We start from the raw sequence: 25,747 nt of genomic DNA on the forward strand, positions 1-25,747 counted from the left end.
AGGCCATTCCAGCAGGTGGAAGTGGAGGAGTGGGGAATCAAACCCGGTTCTCCCAGATAGAGTCTGCACATTTAACCACTACACCAAACTGGCTCTCCAGACATAACCTGCCAGACATAACCTCTCCTGGTCCCAGCCCCCCTCTCCTATTGTTTATGCTTCACTTATTAAATTAGCATTCCCCCCTCCCAGCACCCCCTCCAGAAAAAAATCCTAGATTCAGGCCTGCTGACAGAGGTCCTCCTTTCCAGGGCCAGGGTGGCCAACAATGTTCCTTCTAAGCTGCAGAGTCTTGTGAGCAAAAATTCTGCTTTGTGAGCTACTGATATTAAGATTGTGAGCTACTGGCATTAAAGTTGTGAGGTACCGCATAAATTAAGTGGCCCCATGGCGCAGAGTGGCAAAGCTGCAGTAGGAAAAGGAAAGGTCCCCTATGCAAGGACCAGTCATTTCCGACTCCGGGGTGATGTTGCTTTCACAACGTTTTCACGCAGACGGGGTGGTTTGCCATTGCCTTCCCCAGTCATCTACACTCCCCCGCCCCCCAGCAAGCTGAGTACTCATTTTACCGACCTCGGAAGGATGGAAGACTGAGTCAACCTCGAGTCGGCTACCTGAAAACCCAGCTACCGCCAGGGATTGAACTCAGGTGGTGAGCAGAGCTTAGGACTACAGTACTGCAGCTTTAGTTTGGTGTAGTGGTTAAGTGTGCGGACTCTTATCTGGGAGAACCGGGTTTGATCCCCCACTCCTCCACTTGCACCTGCTAGCATGGCCTTGGGTCAGCCATAGCTCTGGCAGAGATTTGAACCAGCGGGGGCTTGCTGTAGGTTGGGGAAGCGGAAATTTGGATCTTGCTTCCCATATATTCTCGTGTCCCCGGGAAGCTCAGTCTTAAAGACTCCAATGAGCCAAGCCAGAACTAGTACACCGACACCCATGCAAAGTATCACATAGGTAACTTCACTGCAGGGCTTTTTTATTTTGTAGGAAAAAAACCCTGGGGGAACTCGTTTGCATATTGGGTCACACCCCCTGACATCACCATTGTTTCACTACAGGAACAGGCAGGCTTGCAGTGCAATCCTAGAACCGCTTTCCCGGGAGCAAGCAAGCCCCTCTGTCGAGGAGGATCAGGGGTCTCTCCGCCCCCCCCACCCCGCTTTGGACTTTTTAGGTGAGCGAGCTTCAGCGTGCCTTAGTTTTCTCAGTTCCCCCCCTTTTCCCCCCGGGAGGGAGCCGAGTTACTCCGCAGCAGCCCCATCGAGCTGCATCGGACGCCACTGAGGTCAGCCTGGCTGAAATCCGGTTTGGCTCCGGGCGCCTTTTTCATTTTTCTGCAGCGCTGCAAGCGTTAAAGAGGCAGAGCAGCTCGCTGGAGAGGCGCCGGGCTTGGAAAGGAGGTCACCTGATTTCCGGGGGGGGGGGCGGATTTAGCAATTGAATTGTGGGAGAGAGCGGAGGGGTGTGTGTGTGTGCTTTAGATATGCAACAGCAGGGAAGGGAAAGCTTTGCGGCCGGATCCTGGAAAAGTCTGCTCGCAAGTAAGACGGGGAATAAGCTTTGAAATCTTAGAAGGGAGAGAGGACTGCTCTAGTCGTCTGCGTTCTAGTTTGCAGTCGCCATGCATGCTTTGCAAACTTGTTTTTCCTTATGCCTGTTTTAATTCGGTGAGCAGCCTTGGTGGCCCTTGCGGGATTTTGGATTTTTTTTTTTTAAATCCATCTGGATTTTGGAAATAAAAAATAGATAAACGTGACTTCTCAGCTGTGGGGTGGTAGGGAGGCGAAGAAAGGAGTCCCAGATATGATCGTAGGAGAGGAATCATTTACGCCGATCGGCTGCCCTTTATGCCTGCGTTTTGGCAACGTGCCCCCCCCCTCCATCTCCCTGAGTATTCACTGCCTCCCCGGCTCCTGTTCATCCCAGCGGCCTACTTTTCCCCACCTGGAGAAGCTGGAGGCCTCTCTGGTCCTTCCCTTCTGCAGAAAAATAAAATAAACGTCGGATCTACGTGGATTCGCTGGTAGTTATTTTTTAAAGGTCCTCAAATCTGGTGCCAAACCAGGTCAGATCTAATACGTGGACTGAATTGGGGGGGGGTGTGTGTTTGAAACATACATCTAGTAGAACAAAGCAGGAGTCAAGTTGCACCTTTAAGACCAACCAATTTTTATTTAGAACTTAAGCAGACTTCATCAGACAGGAATCCAGCACAGTACTTTGTGGAACAGCAGCTGCTTCCCCTGAAGGTCTCTTCCCTTTCCGCCCCCAAGGGTACAACTTCCCCCTCCTTTCTCTACCTTGCTCTGTTTGCCTTACCTGTTTTTCCACCTCCAGTTTCACCTTTTCTATCCCACCCCATTTTATCTACTTTTTCTATCCCATCCCATCTTGTTTCCCTTGCCTTTTTGGCTTCTTGCTTGCATGCGGGGCCTTGCTGGCCCTTGACAGTGTTGGGCTTTTATGCTCACTGGACTGAATATTTTTCTTTTCAGAACAGACTTGTGTGGGTGTTGCTTGTCAGAGCTCGATTCAGTATTTTGCTCGGTTGCTCTGTGTTCTGTGGGTTTCATCGGCAACTTGTGGTCTTGTTGCTTCTGACCTTCTCAGCTCTCCAGTGGAAGTTGCCCGGCGTTTGCTTGCTTGGGTCTGGGTGTTTGGCTGTTGTATTGCATAGGGCCTATCATAATTTTGGGCAAGCGCAATGAACATTTGGTTGTTTTTTTCTGTGGGATTGTCTTAATTGCCTTTCTAGCCAGTGTCATTTTTTTAAACTCAGCTTCACCTGTCTATGTTTTTGTTTCATTTCATGCCATTAAAGGTTTTGAAAATTGAATGGAATACAGCAAAAACATGAATCGAAGATCCAGATCCTTGTGAATTTGTATGATTTTTGCATCAAAAAAGGGGGGGTTGTAGCAGGAACTCCTTTGCATACTAGGCCACACACCTCTGATGTAGCCAATCCTCCAAGAGCTTACAGTAGACCCTGTAAGAAGAGCTCTGTAAGCTTTTAGAGGATTGGCTACAGAAGAGGGTTGTGGCCTGATATGCAAAGGAGTTCTTGCTACAAAAAAAGCCCTGCATCAAAACAAAATAAAAACACTGCCATATTGTAGATTGCAGCCTAGTCTATGGGCAGCACCATCGTGGGGATGGCAAGATGCAAAAATGTAGTTCTAAAGTATGGATCCTCATGATTTTTGTCCTGGGTCACCCCAAACTCACCATCTAATTATATCTCCCAATGACCTCTCCCAGCAGCTTTGTACAGATGTCATATAGCATGTGGCATGCCTTGGGTCAGTGACAGAGCACAAATCCTTCAATACTTTTTTCTTTCTGCTTTTTTGATATATTTTTCTCTCCCTCTCCATAGCCACGTGAGAAAGAGCATCTTTCTACAGTCAGAGGTACCCCAAGAAAAGGGAACGGAAATGGCAGAGCAGGATCCAGAAGGACCTGGAACTAGCAAAGGAACAAAGAAAAGCCTCCGTCCTATCCAGGCTCAGAGTGGTGCTGAATTCTGGGAAAGAGCTGCCCCAGAGATCCTGACTCAGGAAACGATGATCCCAAGTGTGCGTTGCCAACGCTTCCGGCAGTTCCGTTATCATGAGGCTGCTGGGCCCCAAGAGGTTTGCAGCCAGCTCCATGAGCTTTGCAACCGCTGGCTGAAGCCGGAGAAGCACAACAAGAAGCAGATCCTGGACCTGGTGATCCTGGAGCAGTTCCTGGCCATCCTGCCCCCGGAGATGGCAAGCTGGGTCAGAGGGTGCGGGCCAGATACCAGTTCCCAGGCAGTGGCCCTGGCCAAAGGTTTCCTCCTGAGCCAGGCAGAGAAGAAGAGGCAGGCAGAGCAGGTGAGGGGGTTTCCTTTGCTTACTTCAAGCAACGACCTCATCCTAAGGATTCCCTCCCAAATACTTCTACCTCTGGAAAAATCACTATGCTTCGAAGAAAGCTCAACCCTAATTCTTGACCCTGTGGTTGAAGCAGCTCTGCTGGTCGATGCAGGAGCGTGAAAGAGCATTGGAGTGGGCAGGATCCATCTCCTTGGCCTGTTTTATTTCTTCTCTCACCCATCTCTCTTGCTGCTGTTTCAGATGTGGGGACCATCCGTGAATATGGAAGCTGAGTGCTCTGAGGCAGAAGGAGCTCCACTGGAGGAACAGCAGAGGACGCAGGCCCAGGAGTGTGCCCAAGATGCCGTCTCACATGGTAAGGGTGCCTTGAGCCTGGATGGGATTACGGCACCCCATGAAACTGATGGGTAGAAGGGTTCAGGTCGGTAAGGAAGGAAAATAATTTTGCGCACAGCAAGAGAAACCATACTTCTGTGACATCATTTCCACATACTCTCCTTTCTTCCCAGAAGCCCGGACACAATGGGGGGTTGGAGAGGGAGCTACTGGTAGGAGAAAGGCATGTCTCAGCCTTTGATCTGCTCTAACAGGGATGCTGTCCTATTTTTGAGCCCTGGAGTTCACAGAGCACATTTCAAGTCGCACAGAAGTCTGAAAGACATTGACAGCATTTATAACCCCTTGAGACTCATGAATACCTGCCGCTTCTCTTCCACCTCTCTTGCAGTTTACTAAAAATCATTGTAATATTTTTTTTGGCATGTAGATAGGGTTTTCCTGCCTGCAATTCTGCTTTGCAAGAAGCAGTATTCAGACAAGCAAACGAAACAGGAAGTCAAGGCTAGTGATACCTCCTCTTCCACTTTTCTTTCCCTTACAGACAGTGGAGAGATGCTGTTGAGCCGTTGTCGTTGCAGAGGTGTGGAAATGACTTCCGTGCGTCCAATCCGGGTAGGAGAGATTAGCAGGGGACAGCCTGGGTCCCCCTCTTTTCTCCAGGGACTGTTTTCCTGCAGTTGATGCTAAGAAGTCTGCATGAGAGGAGATGTGAACACCCCTCCCTTTCCCCAGGCCAAACTCTAAACCAGAGGTGGCCAAACTGTGGCTCAGGAGCTACAAAGCCCTCACTGCCCCATCAACCGGCTTGGAGAAGGCATTTATCTATTTAAATTACTTCTCCAAGCCAGCCAGCAGTTTAGAGAATGCATTTAAAGTTAAAGCTGCTTTCTTTCCGCCTCTCCTTCCTACCTACCTACCTACCTCTGATGTTCATGTCTTGTGGCGCTCAACCATCTGTTGTTTATTCTGTCTGGCTGTTACGTTAGGCAAGTTTGGCCACCTCTGCTCTAAACCCTCGTAGAATGCTCCATTCCTGAGTGCTGTTTCTGTCTGGTATCATCTCTAATGAGGAAATCTGCTTCTCCCCCCCACAGCCTCCAGTTTCATTTGAAGAGGTGGCCGTGTATTTCACAGAGGATGAGTGGGCCCTGCTGAATCCGGGTCAAAGAGCTCTGTATAGAGAAGTCATGCGGGAGAACTATCAGACCGTGGTCTTTTGGGGTAGGTGCTCATTTTTCATATGATACATGAATCGAACTCTTATGTCATTTTGAGGTCCACCAAGGTATCCTCAGCCCAGTTGGAGGCCTCCAGGAGTTGACAAGGCACTCTTGCTTCCTTCTGCATCACAGCTTGCTTTGCCAGGCTTGCTCAATTGTCCAGGAGCTACAGACCTCCTGAGCGAAACCTCTATTTTCAGCATTGGCTGAGGCTCCTCTCTTGGGGAGGAGGGGTGGGGGAGAGCTTGCTTTGCCAGGATCTCTCGCCCGCCTCCTGGTCCCCTGGGGAAGGAAGGAAAGAGCCAGAGCTTCCTTTGCCCAGTTTCCTGGATCCCATGGGAGAAATACAACAGAAGCACCTTGAAGACCAATGAGTGCTAACGTTTTAAGCATGTTTTATTTTAAGGGTATTTTCCCCATCTTTAATTGTGTTTGTCTGTGTTCTTTATAAAGTTTATATCTCTGCTACCTAATCTCAAATAAGTACACCTATGATTCGGACTGACATGACCTTGCCTGACAAGTTCTCATGTATGTCAGATCTGACCCTCCTAACAGATGAGTTTGACACCCCTGGCTTAAAGGGAATGCTGGCTGGGACCATAATCCAAGCAAAGGAAGGTGTTACGACCTGAGGTCGAAGATGGGAAAGCTGTCTTCAAGATGACGGACTCTGGAAGACTGAAACGGTACTCTTAAACAACGCTGAGGCCCCTCGCTCAATGATCGTTTCAACACAAAATAAGTGCCTTTTTCATGGGCTGGACTTCTTCCTCAATATTAATTTACATGGAACGGTAAGCCTTCAAAAATGTATTCTGTGGACACAACAGGACCTGCATGTTCAAACACCTCCTCAATATTAATTACCACTTAAATTAATATTGAGGAAGAAGTCCAGCCCTTGAAAAAGGCACTTGAACCCCAGAGAGCACTGAGGTCAGCAGGGAAGAACCTGCTGACTATTCCCGGGCCGAAGGAAGCAAAACTGCAGAGTACCCGTACCCAGGCTTTCTCCGTTGTAGCTCCACACCTATGGAACCAGCTCCCGGAAGAAGTGGCAGGCCCTGCGGGACTTTGAACAGTTCCACAGGGCCTGCAAGACCATCCTCTTTGGTGAAACCTTCACCGACTAAAAGACTGAGAGACTGCTTAAATGATTCTTGTCACCTGCTGGAATAGCACCAAGATGTTAATTTTATTGTTTTTAGAATTTTAATTGTTAGCTATTGTTTAAATCATTGTATAACTCACTGTATTGACTGATGTTGTTAGCCGCCCTGAGCCTGCCTCGGCGGGGAGGGCGGGATATACAGTAAATAAAATGATTGATTGATTATTCCATGTTGAAACGATCATTATGCGAGGGACCTCGGCATAATTTGAGTCTTCCAGAGTCTGTCATTTTGGAGAGAGCTTTCCCATCTTTCACCTGCCAATTTTCTTTGGTACTCTGTTTGAAAGACTTTTTTTTGTCGCTGAGTGGTTTGAGTTGCATGGATTTGTTAGCGTCTTTCTGTAATTTTGCTATACGCATTCAATAGTTTTTTAGTCTTCCTGTATTTTCAGATATATATATATTTTAAATAAATGAAAAGTGTTTTTATCATTTGCCAGTAATAAATACAAAATGTCTACACTGGTATAATCATCACAATTTGAAATTAGCATACAATATGTCAGACATATGAAAATAACATTAAACAAAAACACATCAAAAATAGATCAACTTTTTCTAGAGTGAGTTATTAGGTACAATCTCATGCTCAGTTAAATACGATACTAGAGGAAACCAAACTGCTACCACACAATGTTCATATTGCTCAATAGAAAGATCAACAGACTTATATGCGATTTTATTTAGAACAAATAATTCCCACAATCTATTAATCCATTGTTCCAATAAGGGTGGAGAAGAATTTACCCAGTTTGAAGCTATCGTTAGTCTGGCTGCTGCAATTAAAATATTTATTAACTCCATATCGCTTTTGGATTGTAAATATTACTAGTCTTATGAATTCTTCCCATGTTTCCTGCCATTTCTTTGTCTTATAAACGGGTGCCCATTGAGCCTTTCTGTTCTATGACCTGTGGTCAAGGCAGGGCTGAGAGGGCCACAGAAAGACTCTGAAAGGAGCCAGACCCTAATTTCTCAGTTGCCAACCTTTCTAACAAGCCCCTCCCCCTGGCTGGATAGGACTACCATCATCCACTCTGACTGTGCTCTGGAATGGGTCTGTTTCCTTTCTGCTGTTCAAGACTGTGGGCTTTGGTCCTGACCATGTTTCCATCCTTCTGGAAATTCCTCTTCCTGGAATTTCTTTCCTTCCCAGTCTAAGAACAATCTCTTTCTCTCCTGAAGAAACCAGTAATGTGAGAGACACTGCAGTGGGGATAGACAGAGAGAGGTCTTGTGTCCCAAGGAGGGCCGGTAGTTTCTCAAGAGAATCGCGAGAGAGTCTTCCTTCACCAAGTGATCTGGCCAAGAGTAGATATCCACCATGGTTATGTCAAGGGAGTGGGCAAAAAAACAGCCATGGGAGATTTCTACTTAGCAACTCTTGGCTTGGTAGAATTGTCAAGCACACTGGGAAAAGAGGGAGGAAGGCCTTCTGAGACCTGAGATGAATATATATGAACATATGAAGCTGCCTTCTACTGAATCAGACCCTTGGTCCATCAAAGTCAGTATTGTCTACTCAGACTGGCAGCGGCTCTCCAGGGTCTCAAGCTGAGGTTTTTCACACCTATTTGCCTGGACCCTTTTAATTGGAGATGCTGGGGATTGAACCTGGGACCTTCTGCTTACCAAGCAGATGCTCTACCACTGAGCCACCGTCTGATCTGCAAAGCTCGGAAACGACTTCTGGGGCTGAGCAAAGCTTTGGCTCTCAATCCCTTTAGAGCAGGGGTGTTGAATTCGTTTGTTATAAGGGCCAAATCTGACATAAATGAGACCTTGTCAGGCCAGGCCATGTGTATTTAAGATTAGGTAGCAGAGATATAAACTTTTTAAAGGACATAGACAAACACAACTAAAGATTTTTATTTATTTATTTTTTTTAAAAAGCTTATAACATTAGGGCTTGTTGGTCTTAAATGTAATTCTTTGTACTTCTCCCATGGGATCTAGAGAGCTGGGCAAAGGAAGCTCTGGCTCTTTTCCTCCCTCCCCAGGGGACCAGGAGGGGGAGGAGCCTCAACCAATGTAGAAAATCGAGGTTTTGCTCTATAGCTCCTGTGCGATGGAATGAGCCTTGCAAAGCAAGCTGAAATGCAGAAGGAAGCAAGAGAGAGGGAGCAGGAAGCAGATAAGAGCCAGTTGCTCAGGGGTTTGATAGGCGCCCCCCAGGGGCCTGATTCGGCCCCCAAGCTGCATGTTTGACACCCCTGCTTTAGAGGTATCCTTAAATTCTGGATATTCCAGAGAAAGAAGGAATGTTTCCCAGGAACAAATTCCCTTAGGAGAGAAACTATGTAATTGCTTAGATTGTGAAAAGACCTTCAGTTGGAAAATGGCCCTTAGTTCAAATCAAAGGATTCCCTCAGGTGAGGAGTGATAGCAGTTGGCCCCCTTCCTGGAGCGCCGTGACCTAGCAATGGTGATCCATGCTACGGTCACCTCGAGACTGGATTACTGCAACGCCCTCTACATGGGGCTGCCCTTGAGCCGAACTCGGCGGCTGCAGCTGGTGCAGAACGCGGTGGCTAGGCTGTTGTTGGGGCTCCCAAGGTGGGAGCACATACAGCCAGGGCTACGCGGACTGCACTGGCTGCCAGTGGTATACAGAGTTCATTACAAAGTGCTGGTTATCACCTTTAAAGCCCTATATGGTCGAGGACCTGCCTACCTGAGGGACCGTCTCTCCCCATATGAGCCCCTGAGAGCGCTGAGGTCAGCTGGAAAAAACCAGCTGAATATCCCTGGGCCAAGGGAGGCCAGATTGAAGGCCACCCGGGATCGGGCCTTCTCTATTGCAGCTCCACTGCTGTGGAATCAACTCCCAGAGGAGGTACGGGCCCTACGATGCTTAGATCAATTCCGTAGGGCCTGTAAGACCCACCTCTTCAAAATAGCCTTCAACTAACGACAAGCTAGGAAGTGCCGTTGAAAATGCTTTTAGTTACTGAATTCTATTGAAGATCTAATGTTTATAGCACCATATTGTTAATGTTAATTTTAATATAATCTGTAATTTGTTTTAACCATGATTTTATAAGTATAACTCGATGTATAATGTATTTTTATGCTGTGAGCCGCCCTGAGCCTGCCTTGGCAGGGAGGGCGGGATAGAAATATAAAGTTGTTGTTGTTGTTATTATTATTATTATTATTATTATTATTATTATTATTATTATTATTATTATTATTATTATTATTATTATTATTATTATAGAAATCATCAGTGTGCAAAGCAAGCCTCTCTGATGCAGCAGGATTTTCAATTGTCCATTTTCGGTACACTTCAAAGTGCAGCAAAAAGAAACTCTAGAAATGTTACAAATGTGAATAGATATTCAAGCGCAGATCAGACCTCCTTGTGTGGGAGCTAATAGGATCTTTGTCTTTATTCCAGCAGGGGATGATCAAGGGAATGAGGACGACGAGGAACTGCGTCATCTGTTGCCAGGTGAAATCAGATATGAAGACGTGAAAAGAAGCCTCAGGAATCAAGATGGATCCAAGAGGCAGAAAAGGAGCCACGTGGTTGAGAAGAGTGGCAAAACCATTCCTTGCCCAAGGGGGGTTTTCTGTGAAGCAATTCACATGATGGAGGAAACATACAAATGCTTGGAGTGTGGAATGAACTTCTCAGATCAGTCCCAATATCACGTGCATTTGACAATACATCCTGAAAAGAAGACCCATCATTGCTTGGAGTGTGGAAAGAAGTTCAGGTACAGATCGCAGCTCCTTAAGCATCAAAGAACCCACACGGGGGAGAAACCTTTTGAATGCACAGTATGCAGAAAGAGCTTCAGTTGGAGCGGCAATCTTCACCAGCATGAAAGAACCCACACAGGACAGAAACCAGATAGCTGCTTAGACCACGGCCAGAGCCTCCCACAGAAATCAGGCCTTTGTCAACACCAAAGGATTCACTCAGGAGAGACGCCGTTTATTTGCTCAGAGAATGGATCGACACTCTCAACAGGTAACGAGAATACAGATTTGAGCTCACAGACTGAAACAAGTGAGTCTGGGACTTCTGCTGCAGCCTCTGAAGTCACGGAAAGCTCATGGCCCAGTTGCTGGACTGTGGAACAGAAAGATAGATTTTTGGAAAAAAACAATTGGTTGTTTTTTTGTGACGCCAAGTTGGGTTGCTCCGTGTGCAAAAAGATGAGAGGTTTAGAAGGAAAGAAAACTGGAGCGATACGGCTTTCCAGAGAATGGGTAAAATGTTCGGTAACACCATATGGTGACAGCAGGAAGCAGCAATTAACATCTCTGAGGAAAAAGATTTTTGAACACAGAGAAAGCGGTAATCATAAAGCTGCAGTTAAAATACTTGAAAAGGGGAAAAAACAAAGGCCCGTAAAAGCAGGTCATCCGTCACTAGAAAGTGAGGAAGAAATCACCAGTAAAGTGTTCCGTACTGTATATAAGTTGGCAAAAAGCAACCAGCCATTTAATGATTTTGAAAGTGAAATTGATTTACAAGAATTAAATGGCGTCGACATGGGGACAATGTGGCATTCAGCTAATGCGTGTATAAATATTTTAAATCACATTGGCCGTGAAATGAGACGTCTGGTGATCGGAAAGATTATCGACTCAAGGAGTAAAATCTCACTGATAATTGAGGAATCCACTACTGTGAGTCAGGAATCTGTACTGTTAGTGTACATTCGTACCTACATGAAGGAAATAGGCATGCCAGCCCCTGCAAATCTCTTCATCGCCTTGATGGAGCTGGAAGATGTGACGGCAAATGGAATATTCAGCACTTTGATGTCTCAGCTTGAGTCGCTAGGGTTCACTGAAGATTTTCTTAAGGAAAACTTAGTTTCGTTGACCAGTGATGGTGCCGCAGTGTTGCTGGGATCCCGCGGAGGGGTTTTGAGACTTCTCAAAGATAGATTCCCTGCCGTTGTTTTATGGCATTGTGCCAGCCATCGGCTGGAATTATCAGTACATGATGTTGTGAGAGAGGTTTCTGGCATCAATAGAGTGCGAGATTTTTTGGACAAATTGTACGTTGTGTATCATACGTCTCTGAAACACGCAAGGGAGCTCAACTCATGTGCAGCTGCACTCGAGACGGAGATTTTAAAAATAGGAAGGGTTCTTTCCACCAGTTGGGTTGCATCCAGCTACAGGACCGTTTTGGCCGTCTGGCAGGATTACAAAGCCTTAGTGCTTCATTTGGGAAAAGGCAGATCACAAGGAGGGAGAGGCGGAAAGGGGGAAAGCACGTACGAGGGTCTTCATAGAATGATGACGTCGGTTGATTTTATTTTGGAACTTGGGTTGTTTTGTGACACTTTGCAAGAGCTGTCGGAACTGAGTTTAGATTTGCAGGAGAGAAACATCGATATGTACAAGGCCCACTGCAAGATTGAGTGTGTTCTTGATGTTTGTAGGCTGAGAAGCACCGCTCCAGGTCCTTATTACAAGGAAGCACTTGAAGCGGCAGAAAGTCTTCAGTTTAAGGGTGTCCCATTGCGTAAAAATAATAGAGCCGACAACCCACCAATCTCCCCAGTTGTATTCTACGATCAACTTAAAATTTCTCTTCAGAAAAGACTGCTTTCGGAAGAAGATGTAAACCTGTCAAAGTGTGCGAGAGTCCTGGATTCTGAGACTTGGCCGACAAGCATTAGGGACAACCCTCTCTTCGGAGAAGAAGAAATACGGACGTTGGCAGGAAGATTTCGGCTCGGTGAAAGAGAAGCCGTTAGAGCCTTCAGGGGCCATCTGAAATTGAGAAAAGGAGTGCCCAAGGAACTGGCTCAGATTCAGCACACTCTCAATACAATAGCCATTTCCTCCAGCGAGTGTGCAAGGGGATTTTCCCAGATGAACCTGATTGCCACCCCAGAAAGGTCCTCCTTGTCGATCGAAACACTGCAGAATTTATTATTTATCAGAATGGTCGGACCTCCCTTAACGGGCTTCAACCCAACGTACTATGTTAGAAAGTGGTTGCTTCAAGGTCATCAGCCTGCCTTATCGACCCAAAGCGAGGACCAGAAAAGAACAGAAGTAACGGGTGACCTGTCACCATTTTGGGAACTTTTGGAGGGATTGTCCTCATCAAATGATTGAGGTTGTTAAATAATCCAATTTAGATTTAAAGACTTGTCTCACTATTTCAGTATAGTTTTCCAAAGTTCCAGAGTGCTTATTGAGATATTTGTTTGTTACTGTTAGTGTTACTTTTAAAATAAATATAATATTAAAAGTTTGGAAACTTGCCACTTTCACCACTGAATTCATCATTCTTTTGGTGGGATGCCTCTGTGTTAGAGTATTTTGCACGCAGCAAAAGAGCTGAAGGAGAGGGACAGGCAAAACACAGGAATTAATAGACAAGAGAAACAGCTGTATTCAATGGTAGATATATTTACCAGGATAGTATCCAATATTCAGAGTCGTTGCCAGGCCAAGGTCATACACAGTAATCAGTACACACTTCAGTAGATAACAGTATACAGCAGTAAGTATACACAGCACGATCCAAGCACAGTAGCCTAGGATCCAACACCAGCAGTGTTCGCTGCCACCCAGACAGTGGGCCTCACAGTACCCACAATCCTTACAGGCAGACTGAGCAGGCTCACTGAGCTTCCCTAAGTACACGTACCAATCATGCAAGGTTGCATCAGCTCTGTGAGTCAGCACAAAGCCTAATTACAGGTGAGGTCATCCCACCTTACCTCAGTAACAGGTAACAGCTGGATCATGATGCAGCATGACTCAGCATGACATTGCAGAAACAACATTACTATTACTAAGATAGAGTCAGTCAGCCATTTTAGGACTGAGTTCCAACACTCTGTAGTATAATCGACCAGATCCAGTACCAGTTCTCTGCCAGCATCGTTTCTAGACATTTCTTCTGGTCACCCAACTCTGTGGTAAACCAGGGGTCCGGGTTCTGCCCCAAGCGTGGGAGTGGTCAATGAGGGCAAACCTTATAGATAGCTTCAAGAAGCTTTGTGTTTCATGCTTCCCCTTAGGGTTGCTAGCTCCCTCCTGGCAACTAGCAGAGTATGGGGGAGGAGTTACCAGTAGAAAGAAGAAGGCCTAGCCAACATAGCTGGCATCACACAGGAAGTGATGTCATAACATCAGCGATTTCTGGGTGAGGCTCTGGTGTTTTGGCAGAAAACTATAGAGCTTTTGCCCAAATACCAGAATGTTGCCAGGAAGTCACTGACATGATGTCACTTCCTTTGTGATGTCAGCAACATGCCTCTGGCCATCTTTTAATTCCCTTCTAGACTAAACCTGTGTCCTACAGCAAGGATGTACTGTGTGGGTGGAAGAAGATTCAAGATTGGTTTACCTTTTTCTGTGTGTGTAAGCAAAAGACCAGGGGTGGCCAAACTGCAGCTCGGAAGCCACGTGTGGCTCTGTCACACATATCGTGTGGCTCTCAAAAGTCCCCACCACCCTGTCAGATGGCTTGGAGAAGACATTTGTCTCTTTAAATCACTTCTCCAAGCCAGTTGGCAGCTTGGAGAATGCATTTAAAGTTAAAGTTGCTTTCTTTCCATCTCTCCCTCCTCCATCTATTTGCCCGCCTTCCTGTCTTGTGGCTCTCAAACATCTGCTGTTTATTTTAAGTGGCTCTTATGCTAAGAAAATTTGGCCACTCCTGCAAAAGACCCATCAAGTCACATGTTGATCCTGTGGGGTTTTCAAACCAAGAGACATTCAGAGATGGTTTGCCATTTCCTCTCTCTGCATAATGACCCTGGAATTTCCTGGTGGTCTCCTATCCAAATACCAACCAGGGCTGACCCTGCTTAGCTTCTGAGATCTGATGAGATCAAGCTAGCTTGGATCCCCCAAGACAGGGTCATCTGTCCTTAACCATTGAGGAGTCCAGGCAGAGGAGAAGGCTCAGAAATGTTCTGTGTGGGGCAAAAGGCCCACAGGCAGAATCCCAGAGTTATGAGTTGACAGCGTTAGAGTGAGCAACTCAGCATGCCTCGAGAATGGGGGAGCGCTACATCACTCTAAGGGTGAATAGGTGTTATCTCCTTGGGAGCTGCCCTCTGACCCCTCCACTCTCTCTCTGTTTGGCTATGTCCTCTCACTCACATGGAGTTACGGAAAAACATGTATATGCAGGTCTCTTGTAGAGACAATGTCCTCTTATTCCCACACACATAATGCAGGACAAGCTGGCCATTTTGTTACAGAAAGTACCTTTAGACTAGTCTTTTTTGTTTTCTCTTTTTAATTCTTTTTAATTAAACTTCTTTTTAAAAAACTATACAACAAGTGCAGTCAGATATTCACAAATATTAACCCTTCAAATCCCCCCAGACAAAATCCTATAATAACACATCTATACCATTATCCTAGGATCAGATTCAGACAGGCAAAGTTCAAGAAGTAGATACAATATGATCAACATTAAAAGTTGCATAATAAACTCCCTACCTAGACAATGCATACTGACAAGTTCAAAAGAGGCTCATCTTATAGAATGCATGGAATGCACAGGGTGAACTATTTGCTATTGCATTTTGTCGTCTTTTGTCTGCAACCTGAATGTGAACTGGATCTACTTGAATAGATGTAATATTTCTCTCTCTCTGTCTTACAATATATTGCTTGGAAGATTTATTTATTGCACTCAGTCTCACGTTTCTGTGACTGGGCAAAACTCTACTATATTAACCAGATATCCCAACAGACCATCAGTGAGGAGAGAGGACTGTGGCCTTCACCCATGCCATTTCTCCACTTGGAACAGCCCCAGGCATCACTATTTGATCCACATGGGGCCTGCCTTTGCACTGACTGGGGACACCCACTGGGACAAAGATTGCTGGAGAATCCAGCTCTGGAACGATTTTATACTTGAGAAAATATCCCCTTACATTTCTCCAGCACACACACACCCAAATCCCTTCACGAAGCCACCACTTCCCGTCCAGTTGCCTATGCTAGCCAGTCTTGTCCACCCAAAAAGGGGTGAATTCTAGCCAGTAATAATGTTCCATACCAAAAAATAAAAAAGATCAAAGAAATGTGGTCTTTCAAGATTTTACTAACAAAATAGGATAGAGCAGGGGTGGCCAATGGTAGCTCTCTAGATGTTTTTTTGCCTACAACTCCCATCATGGCAAAAAACATCTGGAGAGCTACCGTTGGCCACCCCTGGGGTAGAGAACAAGCATGAATGGGAAAATGAATGCACCCTTAAGCAGTCATTTTCAGGCTCTCTGCCTCCCTCCAAAATTCACCCTTTTTCTCTAAACCAAAGGCCTTGCACAATCTCAACCAGAATTGTTCTGGCAAATGGTGTACAAACAATTCCTGGGCCAGATATGTGATGGTCAGCCTGGGGGCAGGATGGAGCCAACACTGAGGTGGTTCTTGAACCTTACACATAACTGGCTCCAGGAAGTTTCAAGAGGGCAAGTGGATAAACATATGGAGCAGAAGTTCATCAGTGGCTAGTAGCCACAACCTGAGTTTGATCCTGGCAGAAGTTGGGTTCAGGTAGTTGGCCCAAGGTTGATACAGCCTTTCATCCTTCCAAGGTCGGTAAAATGAGTACCCAGCTTGCTGGGGGAAAAGCTTAAAAGATGACTGGGGAAGGCAATGGCCAAGAAAACGTCATGGTGTGATGTCACCCCATGGGCCATGGATCGGTAACAACCTGGTGCTTGCATAGGGGACTACCTTTACTCAGAATACTCTGTAGCAGTGATGCTCTGTCTTCTTGGTGCTTGGGGGGCAAAATCAGGAGGGCTTCTGGAGTTCTGGCCCCACTGGTGGATCTCCTGATGTCCCCTGGTTTCTGGCCACTGTGTGACACAATATTGGACAGGATGGGCCATTGGCCTGATCCAGTATAGCATCTCTTATGTTCATATGTTAGAGGCAGGGAGCGGGGTCTAGCTGGCATTTTCTTTCCAGCAACGGGGAACACGATACTACAGGAACGCAGGCTTTCAATGCAACCCTAGTACCACTTTCCTGGGAGCAAGCAAGCCCCACTGTCGCGGGCGATTAGGGGGTCTTTGGACTGTTTAGGTAAGCGAGCTTTAGTGTGCCTGACCAATTCCACACTAGACTTTTCATCCTGGTGTGGCTCTTCACTAAGAGTTGGTTTCTATGATTCTAGTGTAGAATGTCAGCAGGGCTGGCCCTAGGCCGTCTGGCACCCTAGGCAAGGCTAACTTCTGCTCTTCCCCGCACTGATAACATCACCAAGTCACACGGCAGGACCCAATTTGGTACCCCCAGAAGGCTGGCGCCCTAGGCAATTGCCTAGTTTACCTACAGGCAGGGTCGGCCCTGAAGGTAAGTTTGGGGACAGAGTTAAGTCAGGATTAAAGGTCTAGTGCGAAATTGGTCTCAGACTTAAACTGAAACTCGGAGAGAGTTTTCTCTTTCCCCGTCCCAGGCCGAGTTACTCCGCCGCAGTCCCATCGGGCGCCTGGCTGAAGTCCAGTCTGACTCCGGGGGGGGGGGGCTTTTCCATTGGCCTCTGCAGCGCTGAAGGAGTTAAAGAGACAGAGCTGCTTGCTGGAGAGGCGCGGGACATGGAAAGGAGGTCGCCTGGTTTCCCGTTGGGACTTTGCTATTGAATTGTGGGAGAGAGCTGGGGGGGGGGGGCTTCAGATATGCAACCCCAGGGGACGGCCTTGCAGCCTGATCCTGAGAAGGTTTACTTACAAGTAAGACGGGAAATAAAGTTGGACGCCTTAGAAGGGAGGAATGCTGCGGCCATCTGTGTTCTTCGTGTGCGGGGTGTTTGGTTTGCAGTAGTCTCGCATGCTTTGAAAACGTAGTTTTCCTGATGCCTTTTTAAAATTCGGTTAGCCCTTGCGGGGTCAGAATCCGGATTTTGGAAACAGAAAATAGATAAAAATGACTTCTCAGCCCCGGGGGGAGGCGGGGAAGAAAGGAGTCCCACTGGGCGTGGTCAATCATCTATGCCAAGGGTGGCCAAACTTGCTTAACGTATGAGCCACAGAGCATAAATGTCAGATGTCTGAGAGCCACAAGCCATGAACATCAGATGTTTGAGAGAAGGCAGGCAGGCAAATATATGGGAGGAGGGAAGGAGACGTGGAAAGAAAGCAACTTTAAATGCATTCTCCAAGCTGCCAGCTGGCTTGGCTTGGAGAAGTGATTTAAAGAGAGAAATGCCTTCTCCAAGCTTGCTGACAGGGCAGTGGGGGCTTCAAGAGCCACACAATATATGTGCAAGAGCCACGTTTGGTTCTCGAGCCATAGTTTGACCATCCCTGATCTATGCTGATCAGCTGCCTGCGTTTTGGACAACGTTGCCCCCACCCTGCCTGCCATTTCCATGGGAGTTCTGCCTGCCCCGCTCTTGTTCATCCCAGAGGCCAGCCTGCCCTCACCTGGAGAAGCTGGATGCCTTTCTGCGCCTTCCTCTCCGCAGAGGAAAAAAGGACAAGCTGGATCACATCAGGGGTGGCCAAACTTGCTTAACGTAATTGCCACATAGAATAAATGTCAGATGTCTGAGAGCCACAAGATATGAGAGCTGCAAGGAAGGAAGGAAAAAAAGAAAATATATTAGGGGAGGGAGAGGTGGAAAAAAAGCAAGGAGTTATTTAAAGAAAGAAATGCCTTCTCCAAGCTAGCCAACGGGGCGGTGGGAGCCTCAGGAGTCACACAAGATGTGTGAAAGAGCCATATGTGGCTCCCAAGTCGCAGTTTGGCCACCCCTGTTATAGATCAACTAGATGGCAAACATCTGCCCATTGACATTTAATTTCCAGATTAAGGTAGTTCGACTACCCCGATCTTTATGGATCCTCTGATTATTATTTTTTTTAATCCCCTCTGCCAAACCACATCAGGCCCATCGCCATGGACTGAACTGTAAGAAACATGCATCCATTACATTGTGGAACAACAGTAGTGCAAAAACATGGATCTGGGGTATAGATCCTCATGAATTTGTATGATTTTTACATCAAAACAAAATAAAATTACTGTTATATTGTAGAGCCTATAGGCAGCACCACCATGGGGCCTGCGCAGTGCAAACATGTAGTTCTAAAGTATAGAGCCTGAGGGATCCTCATGATTTTTGTGATTCCTCACCTACCAAACATATCTCCTAGTGATCTCTCCCAGTAACTTTCTACAGATACTATACCAGGGATGGCCACACTTGCTTAACATAAGAGCCGCATGGAATAAACCTCAGATGTTTGAGAGCTGCAAGACATGAACGTCAGATGTTTGAGAGAAGAGAGGGAGGGAGAGAGCAATTAGATGGGGGAGGGAGAGATAAGTGGAAAAAAACAACTTTAACTTTAAAAGCATTCCCCAAGCCAATCAACAGGCAGTGGGGAATTTGAGAGCCACACAATGGCGGTGATCACACAAACGAAACGATGCACTTTCAATCCACTTTCAATGCACTTTCCAACTGGACTTTGCAAGTTCGCACAGTAAAATCCAGTTGGAAAGTACATTGAAAGTGCATTATTTCGTGTGTGTGATCACAGCCAATATGTGGCTCCCGAGCTGCAGTTTGGCCACCTCTGTACTATAGCATGGGGGAATAAGATGGACCCCTGCAGCACCCCACGGGTCAATGGCAGAGCGCAAGTCCCTCAGTACTTTCTTCTGAGACCTTTGGTTTCTTTCTGCTTTTTTGATATCTTTCTCTCTCCCTCTCCATAGCCGCATGAGAAAGGACATCTTTCTACAGTTGGAGGTGGTCCAAGAAAAGGGGAAGATGGCAGAGCAGGACCCAGAAAGACCAGGAATTAGCAAGAGAGCAAGGAAAGGTCCCTGTCCCACCCAGACTTGGAGTGGTGCTGAATTCTGGGAAAGAGCTGCTCCAGAGATCCTGACTCAGGAAACGATGATCACAAATGTGCACTGTGAACGCTTCCGGCAATTCTGCTACCGTGATGCTGCTGGCCCCCGAGAGATTTGCAGCCAGCTTCATGGGCTTTGCAACCGCTGGCTGAAGCCAGAGAGGCACACCAAGAAGCAGATCCTGGACCTGGTGATCCTGGAGCAGTTCCTGGCCATCCTGCCCCTGGAGATGGAGAGCTGGGTCAGGGGATGCGGGCCGGAGACCAGTTCCCAGGCGGTGGCCCTGGCTGAAGGTTTCCTCCTGAGTCAGGCAGAGAAGAGGAGGCAGGCAGAGCAGGTGAGCAGGTTTCCTTTGCTTACTTTGAGCAATGTCCTTATCCTACCGCTTCCTAGCCAGATATTTCTACCTCTGGAAAATTCATGAGATTGGCAAGGAAACCCAATCTTGCCTCGATTGAAGTGGCTGTTCTGGTCAGTGCAGGAGAGGATTATGGGAGAGGACTGGAGTGGGCAGGATCCATCTCCTTGGCCTGTTCTATTTTTCTCTCACCCATCTCTCTTGCTGCTGTTTCAGCTGTGGGGACCATCCATGAAGACGGAAGCTGAGTTCTCTGAGGTAGAAGGAGCTCCACTGGAGGAATGGCAGAGGACGCAGGCCCAGGCATGTGCCCAAGATGCCCTCTCACATGGTAAGGATGCCTTGTGTGTGAATGGGATTGAAGCACCCAGTGAAGTAGATTGGTAGAAGGTTCAGGTCAAGAAGAAAAGAAAATACATCTGCACACAACACAGAGAATGGGCTCATGGCACTGGCACTCATTGCTAGCAGTGTAGTGATGAGAGCCAGTTTGGTCCAGTGGTTAAGAGCAGTGGACTCTAATCTGGAGAACCAGGTTCAGTTCTCCACTCCTCAACATGCAGGTGCTGGGTGACCTTGGATCAGTTACATTTCTCATAGAGCTGTTCTCTCAAGAGCAATTCTTTCAGAGTTCTCAGCTCCATGGTGTCTGTTGTGGGGAGAGGAAGGGAAGGAGATTGTAAGCCACTCTCTGAGTAAAAGGAAAGGTGTGGAGAAATGCCTTGCCTCCTGGCATTGCAGCAACATCTGGGCTACCTCTTGTTCTTGTTGTTGTTCAGTCGCACAGTCATATCTGATTCTTTGCGACCCCATGGACAAAGTCACGCGAGGCCCTCCTGTCTTCCACCATCCTCCAAAGTCTGCCCCATTTTGTGTTTGTTACATCAGTAACACTGTCTAGCCATCTCATCTTTTGCCGTCCCCTTCTTCTTTTGCCTTCTGTCTTTCCCAGCATCAGGATCTTCTCCAGGGAGTGCTCCCTTCTCATTTGGTGGCCAAAGTATTTGAGCTTCAGCATCTGACCTTCCAGGGAACAGTCAGCGTTGATTTCCCTTAGGACTGACTGATTGGATCTTCTTGCAGTCCAAGGGACTCTCAAGATTCTTGCTAATGGAGCTACTTGAAGAGACAATGGGCATCCTTCTCCTCCAGGCAGGAAACAGAGTGGGGAGGGCATTGGGCTAGACCAGCCTCAGATACTATCTCTAGGAATGAGCTGGAGATTTCCCAGAATGCATAGGGGTTTCCCAGAATGTCTCCCAAAAAGGAGGCTTCCTGGGGACAACAGGAAAAGAAACCTAAACCTGGGCAGACCAGGTAACAAGGGGTGAAGAGTGATGTAAAGTTGGTAGTCAGGGGATTAATAAAAGTGCTTGCTCTGAAGAACACTCTGTCTCTCTCATGGAGCCGGGACTGGAAGATGACAGACTGCTGCTCCCTAGCCAGCAGCCATATTTGACCATATGGCTGGGCCTGGTTGGATGCAGGAAGCCTGAAGCAATGAGGTATCATTAAAAATACAAATACAATTTGATGGGTTATGAACTGGCAGAGATTGACCAAGAGAGAGATCTTGGGATCGTGGTAAATAACTCACTGAAAATGTCAAGAGAGTGTGCAATTGCAATAAAAAAAGCCAACGCCATGCTGGGAATTATTAGGAAGGGAATTGAAAACAAATCAGCCAGTATCATAATGCCCCTGTATAAATCGATGGTGCGGTCTCATTTCGAATACTGTACAATTCTGGTCACCGCACCTCAAAAAGGATATTATAGCACTGGAGAAAGTCCAGAAAAGGGCAACTAAAATGAATAAAGGGTTGGAACACTTTCCCTATGAAGAAAGGTTAAAACGCTTGGGGCTCTTTAGCTTGGAGAAACATCGGCTGCGGGGTGACATGATAGAGGTTTACGAGATTATGCATGGGATGGAGAAAGTAGAGAAAGAAGTACTTTTCTCCCTTTCTCACAATACAAGAACTCGTGGGCATTCAATGAAATTGCTGAGCAGTCAGGTTAAAATTGATAGAAGGAAGTACTTCTTCACCCAAAGGGTGATTAACATGTGGAATTCACTGCCACAGGAGGTGGTGGCGGCTACAAGCATAGCCAACTTCAAGAGGGGATTGGATAAAAATATGGAGCAGAGATCCATCAGTGGCTGTTAGCCACAGTGTGTATGTATATATATATTTTGGCCACTGTGTTGGACTGGATGGGCCACTGGCCTGATCCAACATGACTTCTCTTATGTTCTTACGTTAGAACATTTTTGTAACTTACTAAGCTTAGATGTGCCTGTTCTGCTTAAACATCTGATAAGACAAGTTTTTAAACCAGGGACAGAAACCAACTTTTAGTTGATCTTCTGATCTTCTGCTGATCATGTGCTGTGCTAAGGTTATGCTTGTAGCCTTTCTCGTTTCTGTAATAAACATTTTGCTATTTTGAATGCTGGCAGTAATGCTCTGTACCACATAGTTCCCCAACCACCTTAGACCATGCTACTGTAAGAGGGGAGTCCTGGGAAGGGGGAAGGCATGCAGTTGGCAAGGGCGCCAATCCTCCTGGGGTCTCCCAAGGAAGGACTTTGCTCTCTGTGGCATCCAGGTGCTGGGTAACAGATCTTAAAAGGTAGAGAAATCTAGCCATGGTGAATAAATGGATCCTCCACATTCTGTGGCAGTATACCTCTGAAAACCATACCTCTATTATGTCATTACCAGAAGCCCAGGCGAGAGGGTACTGGGGGAGGGGGCAGAGTAGCTGGCAGGAGAAAGATATGCCTGGGCTTTTGATCAGATCCAGCAGGGATGCTGTCCTGCTTTTGAGCTCTGGAGTTCGCAGGGCACAGTTCAAGTCTCACAGAAGTCTGAAACATGTTGCAGCATTTATAACCCCCAAGAGCCAGTTTGGTGTAGTTAAGTGTGTGGACTCTTATCTGGGAGAACCAGGTTTGATTCCCCACTCCTCCACTTGCACCTGCTGGAATGGCCTTGGGTCAGCCATAGCTCTTGCAGAGCTGTCCTTGAAACGGCAGCTTCTGGGAGAGCTCTCTCAGCCCCACCTACCTCACAGAGTGTCTGTTGGGGGAGAAGATATAGGAGATTGTAAGCTGCTCTGAGTCTCTGATTCAGAGAGAAGGGCGGGGTATAAATCTGCAGTCTTCTTCTTCTTCATGGGTACCTGCTACTTCTCTTCCAGAAGAAGAATAAGATGGAAGAAGATAATTGGATTTATAACCCGCCCTCCACTCTGAAGAGTCTCAGAGCGGCTCACAATCTCCTTTATCTCCCTCCCCCACAACAGACACCCTGTGAGGTGGGTGGGGCTGAGAGGACTCTCACAGCAGCTGCCCTTTCAAGGACAACCTCTGCCAGAGCTATAGCTGACCCAAGGCCATTCCAGCAGGTGGAAGTGGAGGAGTGGAGAATCAAACCCGATTCTCTCGGATAAGAGTCCGCACACTTAACCACTACACCAAACTGGGGGCAGAGTAGCTGGCAGGAGAAAGATATGCCTGGGCTTTTGATCAGATCCAACCCGGTTCTCTCAGATAAGAGTCCGCACACTTAACCACTACACCAAACTGGCTCTCATAATTTACTAAAAATCATTATACATTTTGTTGCGTGTCCACAGGGCACAGTTTCCCACCCTGGGAATAGGGTTCCAAGAAACTGTATTCAGACAAGTAAACAAAATAGAAAGCCAAGGTTAACACTCTTTCTCCCAATTTTCTTTCCCTTACAGACAGTGGAGAAATGCTGTTGAGCGGCCATCCATTCAGAGGTGCAGAAATGACTGCTGTGCATCCAGTCCAGGTAGGAGAGATCAGCAGGGGACAGCCTATGACCACCTTCTTTCTCAGGGGGGCTGTTGCTCATGCAGCTGATGCTAAGAAGTCTGCATGAGAGGAGATGTGAACATCTCTCCCTTTTCCCATGACGAACTCTAAACCTTCATGGAATGCTCCCTTTCTGAGTGCCGTCACTGCCTGGTTTATTTCTAGTGAAGAAATCTGCTTTTTCTTTCAGTGTCCAGTTTCCATTGAGGACGTGGCCGTGTATTTCACCGAGGCAGAGTGGGCCCTGCTGGATCCAGGCCAAAGAGCTCTGTATAGGGAAGTCATGCTGGAGAACTATGGGAGCATGGCCTTTCTGGGTAGGTGCTCGTTTTTCATATGATACGTGAATCAAACTCTTATGTTGTGTTTGAGACCTACCCAGGTATACTCAGCCCTGCTGGGGGGGTCTTCAGGAATTTACAAGGTAGCGAAAGCAGAGTTCAGCATGGCTGGGGGGAGTGACCCAAGCCTCCTGTCTGGCCCAGGGATAACTGAGGCCTGTGTTGGGACTATTATCCAAGCAAGGGAGGGGGCCATAGCTTGAGGCCAAGGCAGGGCTGAGAGAGCCTCAGAAAGACTCTGAAAGGAGCCAGATCCTAATTTCTCAGTTGCCAACTTTTCTAACAAGCCATTCCAGAGCACAATTAGAGTGGACGATAGATCTGTTCCTCTTACACTATTCAAGATTTGGTCCTAACCATGGATGGGCTTTGGTCCTAACCATGTTTCCACCCTTCTGGAAATAATTTTTCTCTTCGTGGAATTTCTTTCCTTCCCAGTCTAAAAATAATCTCTATCTCTCCTGAAGAAACCAGTAATGTGAGAGACACTGCAGTGGTGATAGACAGAGAGAGGCCTTGGGTCCCAAGGTGGGCCGGGGAGGTTCTTAAGAGGATCGCAAGAGAGTCTTCCTTCCCCAAGTGATCTGGCCAAGAATAGATGTCCTCCACGTTTATGTCAAGGGAGTGGCCAAAAGAATAGCCATGCGAGATTTCTACTTCACTTCTTAGCAACTCTTGGCTTGGTAGAATTGTCAAGCCCACTGGGAAAAGAGGAAAGGAGGCCTTCTGAGGCCTGAGATCTCCAAACCTCAGAAACTCCTTCTGGGGCCGAGCTCAGCTTTGGCTCTCAATCCCTTTAGAATATCTTTTAAATTCTGGACATTCCAGGGAAAGAAGGAAGGTTTCCCAGAAAGAAATTCCCTCAGGACCAATGTTCCCACTAAGCTGTGGAATCTTGTGAGCAAAAATTCTACTTCGTGAGCTACTAGCATTAAAGTTGTGAGCAAGTGATTTGGCTGCTGCATGAATTAGTGTGCTCTGGGGTCATCCTTCCTGAGCAAAGACAGAAATGTGTGAGCCGGAGGCTAGACAACTATGAGCTAGCTCACATTAACTCAGCTTAGAGGGAACACTGCTCAGGAGAGAAAACATGTAATTGCTTAGAATGTGGGAAGACCTTCAGTTGGAAAACAGCCCTTAATTCACATCAAAGAATTCACTCAGGTAAGGAGCACTAGAAATGATCAGCGTGCAAACCAAGCCTCTCTGTTGCAGCAGACTTTTGTGTACTTTTCCATTGTCCATTTTTGCTACACTTCAATGTGCAGCAAAAAGAAATGTTTTGAATGTGAATGGATATTCAAGTGCAGATCAGACCCCCTTGTGTGAGTGCTAAGGAGATCTTTGTCTTTATTCCAGCAGGGGATCATCAAGGAAATAAGGATGATGAAGAATTGCATCATCTGTCACCAGGTGAAGTCAAGAATGAAGACATGAAAAGAAACATCAGGAAACAAGACAGGCCCAAGAGGCAGCAAGGGAGCCACATGGTTGAGAATAGCAGTAAAACTATTCCTTGTCCAAGAGGGGATTTCAGTGAAGTAACTCACATGATGGAGGAAACATACAAATGCTTGGAGTGTGGAATAAACTTCTCAGATCAATCCCAATATCATATGCATTTGACCATACATCATGGAAAGAAGACCCATCAATGCTTGGCGTGTGGAAACAACTTCAGGCACAGGTCACAGCTCCTCAAGCACCAAAGAACTCACACTATGGAGAAACCTTTTGAATGCTCAGTGTGTGGAAAGAAATTTAGT

The 25,747-nt window shown here is 46.7% G+C and overlaps 2 protein-coding genes across 4 annotated transcripts in view; both read left to right on the forward strand.

The window, feature by feature from the left end:
- LOC132571165 (zinc finger protein ZFP2-like) overlaps positions 1–25,747 on the forward strand; it is a 475,317-nt gene that overhangs the window by 385,742 nt on the left and 63,828 nt on the right. The gene's annotated exons all lie outside the window — the stretch shown is intronic.
- LOC132571152 (E3 SUMO-protein ligase KIAA1586-like) lies at positions 1,448–12,856 on the forward strand. Its single transcript, XM_060237828.1, has 6 exons — positions 1,448–1,670; positions 3,383–3,863; positions 4,107–4,221; positions 4,747–4,817; positions 5,300–5,426; positions 10,003–12,856. The coding sequence occupies exons 1-6, from the start codon at positions 1,654–1,656 to the stop codon at positions 12,696–12,698; spliced, it is 3,507 nt and encodes a 1,168-aa protein (XP_060093811.1). The 5' UTR covers positions 1,448–1,653; the 3' UTR covers positions 12,699–12,856.

This window comes from Heteronotia binoei, chromosome 5 (assembly GCF_032191835.1).
Source record: "Heteronotia binoei isolate CCM8104 ecotype False Entrance Well chromosome 5, APGP_CSIRO_Hbin_v1, whole genome shotgun sequence".
Classification (NCBI taxonomy): domain Eukaryota; kingdom Metazoa; phylum Chordata; class Lepidosauria; order Squamata; family Gekkonidae; genus Heteronotia; species Heteronotia binoei.

Bases quoted from the DNA above. Each gene is read 5' to 3' on its own strand.
- LOC132571152 (XM_060237828.1), top strand. The intron at 4,818-5,299 runs GTAGGAGAGATT...TCCCCCCCACAG, and splicing joins CTTCCGTGCGTCCAATCCGG to CCTCCAGTTTCATTTGAAGA. The intron at 5,427-10,002 runs GTAGGTGCTCAT...TCTTTATTCCAG, and splicing joins TCAGACCGTGGTCTTTTGGG to CAGGGGATGATCAAGGGAAT.